At 43.2% G+C, this 12,708-nt stretch overlaps 1 protein-coding gene across 1 annotated transcript in view; it reads left to right on the forward strand.

Moving 5' to 3' along the window:
- LOC107713562 (death-inducer obliterator 1) overlaps positions 1–12,708 on the forward strand; it is a 46,824-nt gene that overhangs the window by 8,797 nt on the left and 25,319 nt on the right. Inside the window, exon 2 of the mRNA XM_016519111.1 lies at positions 6,156–6,952. Within this exon, the coding sequence (XP_016374597.1) occupies positions 6,156–6,952 (797 nt within the window). The remainder of the gene's footprint in view (positions 1–6,155; positions 6,953–12,708) is intronic.

The raw sequence follows: 12,708 nt of genomic DNA on the forward strand, positions 1-12,708 counted from the left end.
GAAGACGCTGTGTGTTTCGTTGTGAAATCGAAACTACTTTGTTTGGTCTTCCTAAAAGAGGACGATATCCGCATCGTCATGCCTAGAGCTGATCCGTGCTGGTTGCTGAGGAAATACATCAACTTCGCGCTGTGGATCACCGGATCGGCTTTCACTGTGGACGAAGCGGAGCCCAGCCCGGGGTCGTCACATGTGGTTGCCGCAAGCCCTCCGCCGCTCACTCAAGCCCGCCGCGTGTGACGCTGTTTAGTTGTGAAAGCGAAACTACTTTGTTTGGTCTTCCAAAAGAGGACACGACAGACTTTTGTATTTTATGGTGTCCCCTTTCTTTCCCATCTTCCTCCCACCATATTTCTGCCATATTTCAATACCTTTCTAACTAATGCTTTTCCTTCAACTTTTCCAAGTGTAATTGGTACTGTTATTTCCTTTTGTAATGCCTCTTTTGCTAGTTTGTCTGCACTTTCACTCCCTCATGCGCTGGCACCCAACAAAACAATAGGTTACTGTCGTAACCCCGGTTCTCTGAAACATCGAGTGGAGAGATCCACCTATGAAAAGGGCATCCGTACCTGACCTCTGCAGAATCATCCAATTGCACCAAGTCTGGCTAGACAGATAGAAGCGCGCAGCCAATGCCAGGTAAGGCCCCACCCCCTTACCTGAGAGCATATAAGGCCTGCACGCGACGCTATTCTCCAGTAAGTGCAGGAAAATATGTGAGTTAATGTGAGAGGCATTGCTTAGATATGGGACTCCCTCTGTGCGAGGGTGCCCATGAAATAAAGAGCTGGTCGCTCTTCCGGAAAGCACTGGTCCTGGTCATATACGTCTGTAATGCACGAACCGGACACAGAGCATTCAACCACTGATCCTCGTGGAAGAAAAAGGTGGAGGGTGAAAATCGGACAGCTCCACCACCTCCGATGTAACGGGGAAGCACTTAGGCAAAAAAGCCGGGTTTGGCTTAAGAAAAGTTCATGTAGCTCACTGACACATTTAGCTGAAGCCAAGGCCAAGAGCAAAGCTGTCTTGAAGGACAGCAGCTTCAGGGAAATACTTCCCAGGGGCTCAAAAGGGGATTGAGACAGAGCCTCCAGCACCATGGAGAGGTCCCATTCAGGAACAGTTCTCCTGATAATTGGCAAAGAACGACGGGCACCCTTCATAAATCTGCTGATTAGAGGATGCTGCCCAACCGTTGAGCCCTCAAAGCCCACATGACAAGCAGAAATAGCCGCCAGGTAGACCTTAATAGTGGAAGAAAAAGACCTGCCTTTATACATAAGGTCTTGTAAAAAACACAAAATATCAGGAGCTGAGCACTGATATGATGCGAGATGACGCCCATCTTACCACCCTTCAAACACCTGCCACTTACAGCCATATAAGGACCGAGTAGACACGGCCCTGGCATTCTGTATAGTAGCAACCACATGCGAGGGAAGCCCTAGCGTGTTTAAGTTTGTCCTCTCAGGGGCCAGGCCCAGAGAGCCACCCTGTCCGGGTGTGGGTGATAAATCTCCCCGTTCGCTTGAGATAATAGATCTGTGTGGAGGGGGAGGCACCATAGCTGGGTATATAACAGAGGAATTATCTGCCAGCCACGGTGCTTTGGGCCACCTGGGTGCTATCAGAATGAGAGACAGGCCCTTCTCTCTCACCCTGGCCAGTGTTGGAGTTATCAGGCACAGGGGAGGAAAAGCATACAGCAGCACTTTTGGCCATGGGTGGGCCAGTGTGTTGATCCCGAGGGGTGCGTCCACGTCCGTTAGTGAGAAGAACATAGGACAATGGCTGTTTTCGCGCGAATAGATCTACGGTTGCCTGTCCGAATCTCATCCATATCAAGTCCACTATCTGAGGGTAGAGCCGCCAATCTCCGTAGAGTGGATTCCCCTCGATAGAAGGTCCGCTCCTCTGTTCGGAATGCCTGGAACATGAGTCGCGCATAACGACAGGAAAAAACGCCTGCTCCACACTAAAAGCTTGTGAGCTAGAGCGTGAAGTTTCGATGAGCGCAAACCGCCCTAGCAATTGATATATGCCACCGCTGTGGTATTGTCGCAGCGTACGAGCACATGATGCCCCTGCAGGCGAGGCAGAAAATAATTCAGAGCTTTCCATATGGTCATAAGCTCTAAATAATTTATGTCACTGAACGTAGTCTGCTCGGCCACAAATCGTTCACCGTTCTGCCCTCCTGGGTGGCACCCCAGCCTGTTAGGGACGCATCTGTCGTCACGACTTCCCGCAACATCACCGTCCCCAAAGGGGTTCCCTGTGCGTAAAAGCCCGCGCTCCTCCAGAGCTGCCGTGCAGGCGCGCGTCACTGTTACAGAGCAGCAGAGATAGCGTAACGGGCTGAAATGTAGTGACAAAACCCATTTCATGAACGCCCTCATTCTCAGAAGTCCCAGAGGCAAAACCTGGATAGATGAAGCCATTATACCCTGCAGTCTGAGACGTGCGATATTGCACACAGTTCATTAGAGAGCGAACACGCTCTTGAGACGTGCTCGCATTGAGACTGAGCTCAGCTCCAAGCCCAGGAAAATCACACTCTGACTGGGCGTAAGGTTGCTTTTGTTCAAATTCACCCTGAACCCGAGAGATGTGATGTGAGTGAGCACACGACGGGTGTCCTGCAGTACTTTCACCTTAGATTCGGCTATGATGAGCCAATCGTCTATGTATGTCAAAATCCGCAGACCTGACATTATATGGGGAGCTCAGCCTGCCTTCACACACAGAGAAAAATCCTTGGGCTTAGGGCGAGCCCAAACGGGAGGACTGTGAATTCGTTACATATGCCGAAACGAAGAAACTTCCTGTGTGGTGGATAAATGCTTATGTGGAAAAAAAGCATTTTTCAGAGACCGTTGAAATGCGGGGCTTTTATTACAAACTGCCGTCTGTAGCCCTGCATTACAGCTCGCAGGCCGACTCGTAACTCGCGAGTGTCCCCACAAGAGCCGGGGAAGCGCTGGCATACTCGCGTGCGCCCAGTTGGCTCATTTGTGATGCAATGGCGCCCTCTAGTGGACAGACTAGGGGCGACATGCAGGGGTTCAGAGAGATGTTCTCTCCCTGAAACGAATTCATATGATTCGTTTGTTTTATTGTGTTTGTGTTTTTTTTTGTGTTGGGGAACACAGGAGTTGTGTGTGTCACCCATTCAGGAGCTGACAAAGACAGCCAGACTGTACGTGATTCGCGTGCATCCCCACAAAAACCGTAGAACTGCTTAGAGCTACTAGTTCAGCCGGTTCGCTAATTTGTAATGCAATGGCGCCATCTCGTGGGTAACAAAGGAGCGACATGTGGGGCTGTTAAGAGATGTTCTCTGTTATTAACGAAATCATGTGATCTATTTGATTATCTTTTTTTTTTTTTTTTTTTTTTTGGGGGTTGTAAAGCACTTTGAATTACCATTGTGTATGAAATGTGCTATAAAGCCTTTATTGAATTTGTGAGAGAAGTGTGAAGGGAGCTGTGTGGTGACACTGCTTGTGCACTTTTTCCTCACTGTATTCCCCTCTGAAAACGGGGAAACAAGCACTGGGCTACACCGGGAACAGTGCAGCCCGTGCCAACACTGAACCCCATGACTCCGCCGACAGATAACCTCCGTTGTTTAAACGGGGAAATACGAGGGCAGAACTGGTGTCCGGAGGGCTGGCCATCCGTGAACTTGACCTCAAAGCCACCTGTGGCCGTGCAACAATTCAGTGGGATTGGGTTTTTTTTTTTCGGCCGCACAGAGGGAATCTGGCACGGCGCAGGCTTCCTAGGAAGGCAAAGTTTAAAACCCTCGTCCTCCTTTTCCTTATTGTCGCAGCGCTGCTGTATTAGCGCGACGGCAGGCCCCAAGAGAGCCTGGTCAGGCTCGAACGGCGATTCTCTTTCAGGGAGAATGGAAAGATTAAGCTACAGTGCGTGCTCTCCGACCACCGAGAGAGCCATAGAGCGACCACTTGTTCGGACAGTTTGACGGGCATTACGGAGAACAAGGTGATTCACCGTGAGTAACTCCTCCCTGAGAACGCGGGTGATGGCGACCCTTTCTTTTGTTATCCCATGCCGACCAGCAGTTTGCTGGTAAGCAGATGGCAGGGAGGAGACGCTGAGGGCTCTTACCGCCAAAGCCGGGGCTTAATAAGCCTGATGAATGATCGCTGAAAAACAATCAATTTTGCCATGTGTTTAGCACATGCAGAGAAGACGGGGAGAAGCAGCTTTCTAGGGCCGGGGAAGGCTCCGAGAAGTCTCCAGTCGTACGAGTCCTTTTCCTGGTCCAACGCATTTGAAGTACTGGCCATTCGATATTGACGCGAGCGGTCGCTTGCTCACAGAACTCGAGGAGGACTGATTGGGGCAGAGCCACAGGATCATAAATCTGAAGGACTACGGATGACGGGATGGCCTCCTCGTCCTTCGAGCCGTAGAGACTGCATTTATCGTCCGCGTCCCCGGAGCCGGGCGGCCCGTCGATGAAATGCATTGATCGGCCCGGGTAAGTGAGGCTGCTCCACGGGAGGCCCCCGGGAGCGTACCGGTGTCGCCTTAATCCCATCCGAGTCAGACAAACAATGTTTTTAAAATGTCACCAGGAATTACCTAATTTTTTTTTTTGTTACTGCATGTTACTACTATGTTTCTTTTAAAATGCATTAATCTTGCCTTGAAAATCGCAATATGGCAATACAAATAAAGAAATATAATATATTGATACATGTATAAGTTAGAGTGGGAGTCAAGTCTATACACTTATTTAAGTGTGTGTGCAGTGTTTCCCCTGCCTAAAGTCAAGTTAATTTTGTTACATTTTATTTTCTATATAGCGCCAGATCACAACAGAAGTCATTTAAGGTTACCTTTCCTATAGAACAGGTTCTACCTTGTTCTTTTATTAAACAAACTAAATATCCTTATGTTATTTATCTTATTTACACGACGGCATGTCATTTCTGTTTCTACATGGACAACGTTCCGCCCTGATGCACACACAAACACACACACACACACACACACAGGTGAGCACACTCCCACCAGCGGACAGAGAGCGCGTCAGAACCACCTGAAATGGTGCACTGCACTGACAAAAGATGCACACTTTGTGGATAATTGTCATAATAAGAAATGTACCAATGTTTAGTTAAACAGGGCTTGAATTTCGGCGCGGGATTGTGCATGATTCCCACAGTTTACGCGCTTGTAATGCAGGACATTCCTGCTAATATTTCAGCGTGAAAGACACTCGGGACAGATGACGGAATGTATCACTTGCAAACATTCAAGTGCTCAATTCAGCACTTGCGCACTCTCTAGCCCCTTTCACACTGCTCGTTGATTCTGGAAAGTTTCCAGAAGAGTGCCCTCTGTGAGAACGCAAACACGTCCTAGGAATGGGGACCTAGTAACATTGCCGGGATCAGTCCCGGAACGAGCCCTGTGTGAACAAAAGCCAAGACCAATGCTGTAAAGGGTGTGTCGTAGTGATGATGAACGTTATCGTGTGACTCTTTTACCGGGTGTTTTGAAGGCAGATCAACGTTCACAATGGAAAAAAATGTGCAAACTGTAATGAAGCAGAGATCAGGGAGCTCCTCACTATCTGTGCTGAAGCTGAGATCGTTCGCCAGCTTAGTGAAACGATAATGTCCCGTGTCTTTACGGGATGTGTGTGAACGCACGCACCGATTCTGGAAAATCACTGCCAGTGTGAATGAACCAGAATCAAACGATCCCGGGACCCATTATCCATGAATTTTCTGAAATCTCTGTGTGAAAGAAGCTTGTGAGACCCCTTTAACGATAAATAATTGTCATATTGCACACCCCTACCTTGTGAAAGCGAACACAGTCAAAAGGAGAATGCAACTTTGTAACAATTTCAGTCCCTGTTTCAGAACGAAACAAGCAATCTGTAGGTCCGAAAGCACCCATAGTGCTGCTTAACTTATACGTTTTTTTTAGAGCCTGGAACAGAAGCCGGATCATTTCATAATTTCGACAATAAGGGATGATGCAATTTGATATTTAAATGACACAGTTGTTCATCTCGTTTTGTTGTTGTTGAAATGGGTCATGTGCAGTGGAAGTTAACCGTGAAGATAATGTTGTATTTCATCTTTTCTTCCCCCTTGAGTCAGATGGATGAGGAAGGCTCCAGCGCTACAGCGATGACCAAGACCTGGGGCTTCCGCCGGAGCACCATTGCTAGGCGGGAGTTCATGGAAGCCATTGACTCTGGGGACAGCAGCCCTCCCATCCAGCGCCGCAGGGGTCGCCCATCCAGGGGCCGGGGCCGAGGCCGAGGCAAGCGGGCTGATGAGAGCGGCGTGACCGCTGTAGCCTCTAAACGAGGTCGAGGGGGTCGAGGACATGTGCTGGTGCCTGAGCTCACAGTCGCAGATAAGCCAAGCAGTGAACATGAAGCTCGGGCAGATGCAGAAAGAGTGCAGTGTGTCGCTGCGGAGCTGAAATCAGGCGAGGATTGTGCCAGTGAAGGAGTCACATCAGATCGAGCCGAAGATAGCGATGATCTCAATCTCCAAGAGATTCGTCAGCGGGCTGTGGCTCGAAGGCTGCAAGAACTCAATCATGAAGATAATGTTGATATGAGAAGTGTAGAAGATAACGACCTAGGGGTGAGATTACTGATGAAACAGGAAGTGAACGTGTTTGATGGCACGGATATCACATCAAAAGAAGAAAAGGTGTGTTCTTCCACAGCCACAGGGGCAAGTGGGAATTCTGTGGCTGCAGCAGGAGCTCGGAAAGCCACTGGAGGTAGAAGGGCTAAAAGAGCAAAGAAAGACTGTGAGCTTGCAGATGAAGAGCATCAGGATGAAGAACAGGAGGAATTCTCAGAAAATAGCGAGGAAGACACTGAAAGGATGAATCAGGATACTGTCTGCTGCACATGTCAACAAGGACACAGTAACAGGTGAGCATCATGGGCCTGTTGATTTTGCAGTATGATCAGAAACTGTTACTCAGAAGGAACTAATTTAGTGTTTTTATGAGAGCCTGTGGTGTGATACGTGTGACATGAAAGTGCAGGTTTTAGTGACCTGGATTAGAGGTTCAGTATACAGCACTGCCATAGGCAATAGTCAATGTTAGGAATGATAAGCTTGACCAACCAGAATAAAGTAGAGCTGAGAGAGCAGAGAGCTGTGTAATAAATAAACATGATAAAGATGAACATAAAAGGGACAGATCCTCCAAAAAACCTTCATCGTCCAACCCTACTGTGGTTAATCATGATGCTGGCTCAACATTGTGATGTCTGTCAGCCATCGGCCCAGCCCTACACCACAGCCATATGACTCTTCATCAGACAGTGAACACGTATACTAAGGAGCCCTTAAATACTAGCAGAAATTACATCAAATGATAAACCACGACACACACACACACACACACAAAAACCCACAACAACTAAACACTCAGGCAACGATTACAAAGCTGAAATAAAAGTGAAAACACGAAATGCCAAGAACAAAGCACAACAATCTAACATACACACCTGTGGCCTGTTTTGAGTTGGCAAAACCTGACAAACCCAACCTGGTTTAGATCAGGATCAGCTGTTGCACAACACTCGCTATAAACATTCTCTGTCGACTCAGGTTTGATCCAGAGTCTGAGGCGCGTGCACCTGAAAGCGAGACACGTGCTGCAAACAGCCAATCACACGCAGCATGGAAAGCATCAGTTTGATGGACTTCTCGCAAGAATCAGCGCAATTCACTTCTCTGTTGAAGATGAAGAGATTATGAAAAAATACCATGAATAAAAAACACATTTGCAAGGCAGGAATAAACACTGCTGCAGTGAAAGTTTGAGAAGGCAGCTACTGACTATATCAAAGGCAAGTGAATCAACTGAATTTAAATCATTTATATTACAAGGAGCTCAAAAGAAAACAAGCTTCATCAGTTTGAAAAGCTTTATATACTGAACCTTGTATTTATATCTATTTAGTTATAGCCTATTAATTTAAATGATAAGTTTAATATTGTTAACTCATATCATTAATTATATGAATATATTATATGAATTATACATAATTATAATCTATAAACGGCATCATTAATGCAAAAATGACGATTATCAAACTCTTCATTAAGACCATTAGATGATAATGTGTAGTGTTGTCACGGTACCAACATTTCTGTATTCGGTACCAATACCAGTGAAAATCCACGGTTCTCGGTACCAAAGCAAAACACAAAAACAAATCAATGCCATTCTTTATACTTATTTAAAATTGTGTTTCAAGTTTTTCCACAAGTAATACAAGTATAAAAAAAAAAGTAAACAAGTTTCACCCGAAAGTTTTTGTCATAGTTCTGCTGCCACTGAAAAACATCTGTAAACTGTTTGTCTGTTTTAGGGTTTGCTGGTGTGTTTCAGGATCTTCCTCAGTCTGCAGCTGTAAAAGCAAAATATATTATACTTGCATATAAAGCAATGGGCTGAGTCTGACCAAATGCAACGTTAGATCACTGACACCAGCTAAAATATAACTTTTCAGTAAATAACAAACTTCAGCTTTTATAATAAATTTAGATAAGATTACAAATATTAAGTGTATATCAAATAGATGGAAACTGTATTAGTGTTGTCACGGTACCAAAATTTCAGTATTCGGTACCAATACCAGTGAAAATCCACGGTTCTCGGTACCAAAGCAAAACACAAAAACAAATCAATGCCATTCTTTATACTTATTTAAAATTGTGTTTCAAGTTTTTCCACAAGTAATACAAGTATAAAAAAAAAAGTAAACAAGTTTCACCCGAAAGTTTTTGTCATAGTTCTGCTGCCACTGAAAAACATCTGTAAACTGTTTGTCTGTTTTAGGGTTTGCTGGTGTGTTTCAGGATCTTCCTCAGTCTGCAGCTGTAAAAGCAAAATATATTATACTTGCATATAAAGCAATGGGCTGAGTCTGACCAAATGCAACATTAGATCATTGACACCAGCTAAAATACATCTTTCAGTAAATAACAAACCTCAGCTTTTATAATAAATTTAGATAGGATTACATCTATTTTAAGTCAAGTGTATATCAAATAGATGGAAACTGTAGTATTAAAAACACTTTACAATAAGATTCCATTTGTTAAATAACATGACCTATCACTTAAACAATAGTTATAGCAATTATTCCCCTTGGGGTTAATTTCAAAATTTACTAATACATAAAATTGAAAGTTCAATCTGTTAAAATTATTTAATGCACAATGAGCAAACATGAATGATCAAGTGTTTGTATTAACTAACATTAAAAAACATTAATGTTGTAAAAATATATTGTTCACTCACTGTAAGTGAGTCATGTTAATGAATGTTATCTTATTGTAAAGTCTATACAGGATAATACTTTGACTATACTTTCATTTAATTCAAACTGTGTACATATTTAATTTTAAAGGGCTTTTAAAACCTGCTAGAGTTATCCAGCCAAGAATAACAACTAACTAAGACTAAGTTAGCTTAAAAAAAGCCCAGAACTGCTTTTCTGACAGATATGACATACAGTAAACAATGTTAACCATTTGTACATTCTCTAACATGCATATTTTAGATTCACAATTCATTTAAAAGCATCTGGTGTGTAAAAATAGTAAATGCCATCATGTTTTTTTTTTACCCTAATAAAAGTTATAGGAGCATTAAATAGTTAATAAAGAAACTTCATTCTAATGCTCATTATATTAGCGTTAGCCGCGCTTTTGCTAACGATTAACTACGCTAACGGTGATGTTTATTTCAATTCGACATTCAAATTAAACTATGGAATAATATTCATAACAGAAGATCTAAATATGAAAAATTTAATTGAAACTTACCTGCTTGAACTCTTTCATTTGATCCAGGTCTTCAAAGTGTTTTGTTAGTTTGATGTGTTTCCTCGTTTTGAGGTCGCCATGTCTCAGTGCTTTTATGAAGAGAGCGCATCTGCGCACCTTTCGGATAGCGCATCAAGAACCGGGTTGGCCGGGTACTCGGTACCACCGGTACTTAAAAAACCTGGTACCGTAACGTTTTCATTTTTTTAGTACTGACTTGGTACCAAAGTACCGGGTCTTTTGACAACACTAATAATGTGATTAAAGTATAAATCCAATAGCCTTCACGTTTTAAAAGCAAACGGTTAATATCACCCCCTCTACGAGGTAATTTGACAGCTACAATGCCAGTGTATTGTATTGTAGTGTGGAAACTGAATGTTGTGCTACTGGACTTCTAGGGTCATGCCTCCTAATGGCACTTCGATGTTTGGCAATCTGCATTTTGGGTTGTCTGCTAGTTTTACCAACCTAACAAAGTCCACACGGGCAGTGCAGCATGTAAATAACATTAGAGGTCTTGCAAGAAATCGTTCCTCCGATCTTAAAAGATTTCCCTGTACAGGGATGCTTAAAAGTTTGTGTTTTGTAAGTAAAATTACATTGTTGACAACCTCCACACTTATAGTTACCTGAAGGAATATTAATAAAAAAATGTGTTGGCTGAGAGACAGATAAATCAGCCCTGACCAGCATGTTACGTAAGTTTGGAGGTCTCTTAAAGACAACCCAAGGTGGTTTAATGAAAGCGGTGAGAAAGCAGCAGTTTAAAACGCATCTGATTACAGTGATGTGGATGTTTGCACGAGCTCTGCAGTTCAGTACTCCAGTAAAGTCCAGTCACGTCACGTTTATTTATATAGCACTTTATGCAATAGATAGCCTTAAAGGCACAATATGTTCGATTTTCGTAATAAAATATCCAAAAACCACTTGCAAAGTGTCAATGACGTAATATCCGCGCTATCGGTTTCCGCTTGTAGAAACTATGGCAACACACGTGGATAAAAATGCTGCTGCAGTTAAACTAAATTCATTACAGCTGTCGCAAATAAAATGAAAATGAAATCAAAAGTGTTGACTGCAGCGTTAAATTTAGATCTGCTCAATGAATCTTTTTCCACGTTTTTACAGTGTTGCGCGTTATAAGCAATCACACACGAGTCTGTTGAGTTTATGAATGCAGGGGCCAATCAGAGGCGTTCAGATGAGTCATTGCAGAAGCACTGGAGTTTTGTTCAGTGCGCGCGCTCGCTGACTGAATTCTTTCATCATAAACAACAAAGTGCAGATGTACGTATGATGCAAGTAGGAGATTCATTCATCAAACACTGAATAGACAGCTTTATTGATTATAAGGGCTGAGCCTGGTTTCTCCCAAGGTTTTTTTCTCCATTTCTGTCACCGATGGAGTTTTGGTTCCTTTGGCTTGCTTAGTTGGGGACGCTTGACTGATTGCACAGACACTATTGAAGAGATCTGAACTGATGATGACATCACTGAATCGTCAATGAACTCACTTGACTTGATTCGTGCTAGACTGAAGTCAGTCATACTGTTCCTTGGCAATGTAACTTACTTAATCGTTCTTTGCTCTCTTTCTCTGTATAATTTATTCGCTGTTTGAATAACTTTGGAAGGTACGGGTAATAAAAAAAAATAATTCATTACATCTGTGAACATGATTCGGACATCTCTGGATGGTGAAAATCACATCTCCCATCACTCCACTCCTTCAGAGCGTCAAGCATCACCTTTGTTATTGTTTTGAAAATGCGACCTCTAGCGGCAAAAACTTACATATTGTGCCTTTAAATCAAGCAGCTTTACAGTAATAAACATGAAACACCAGAGTCAGTGAAGGATTACAACTTGATTTTCTGCTATATAGCAGCTCTCCAGTGTGGAGCTAGCTAATGATAAAATCTTTTTATTAGTGGGAAAAATATATATTATTTTATTAAAGTGATAGTTTGGTTTGCAGAGCTTGATCTAGATCAGGACTGTTTTGAAACTGTTTTCAGCTTGTTTATTTTCATATAAAAATACAGCATGCAGTTGCATCAAACAATGGTATAAACATCATTCAATGTAAATTGTGATAATCGTAATTAATAATCGCAATAACAATTTCAAGGGAATGATCGACAATTATGATTTTTGTCATAATCGTGCAGCCCTAGGTTTAAGGTTCAAAAAACAAATTTTCCACATAATGTACATTATTGTTGCTCTTACAAAGCTCATCGGTCTGAAAAGCGAGGTGTGCTCTGATTGGCCAGCTATCCAGTGCGTTGTGATTGGCCGAATACCTCAAGCGTGAGACGGAAATGTTACGCCCCTCACCATACTGTGATGCCCTGTCCGGCCGGAGCGACGAGACAAATGATTTTATGAAATCAATTTGAACAAGATTACATTATCTAAACAAACAAAAAAGTGTTTTTTTCAGCTTGTTGATGTTTATACAGACTCAAAGACTCATCTCCTGAGCCACTGCACGTTCTCTCTTCCATGATCGCTGCTCTGACTCAGAGGTAATAATATTTTATTTCATTTTCATTTAATTTCAGCTACATTACATGGCCAAAACACACATTAGACGGCAATCGGAAGTTATTGCAAACACTCGATGGTGGTTTAAAGTGAGTTTTGAGTAAAAGGGGAATATAAATATTATTTATTGTCTGATGTAGCATGATGCTACAGTGTGCATGAATGGCCACATAACACGCGCTTTCGGTCGTGTAACGATAGTATGAACGGACATCTGCATATGATCGGAACTCCATGCAGCTCCCGCGCTACTCTCCATTGGAAATGAATGACTCCTGTGTCG

This window comes from Sinocyclocheilus rhinocerous, unplaced genomic scaffold (assembly GCF_001515625.1).
Source record: "Sinocyclocheilus rhinocerous isolate Xijiao unplaced genomic scaffold, SAMN03320098_v1.1 scaffold1049, whole genome shotgun sequence".
In the NCBI taxonomy this organism is placed as follows: Eukaryota; Metazoa; Chordata; class Actinopteri; order Cypriniformes; family Cyprinidae; genus Sinocyclocheilus; species Sinocyclocheilus rhinocerous.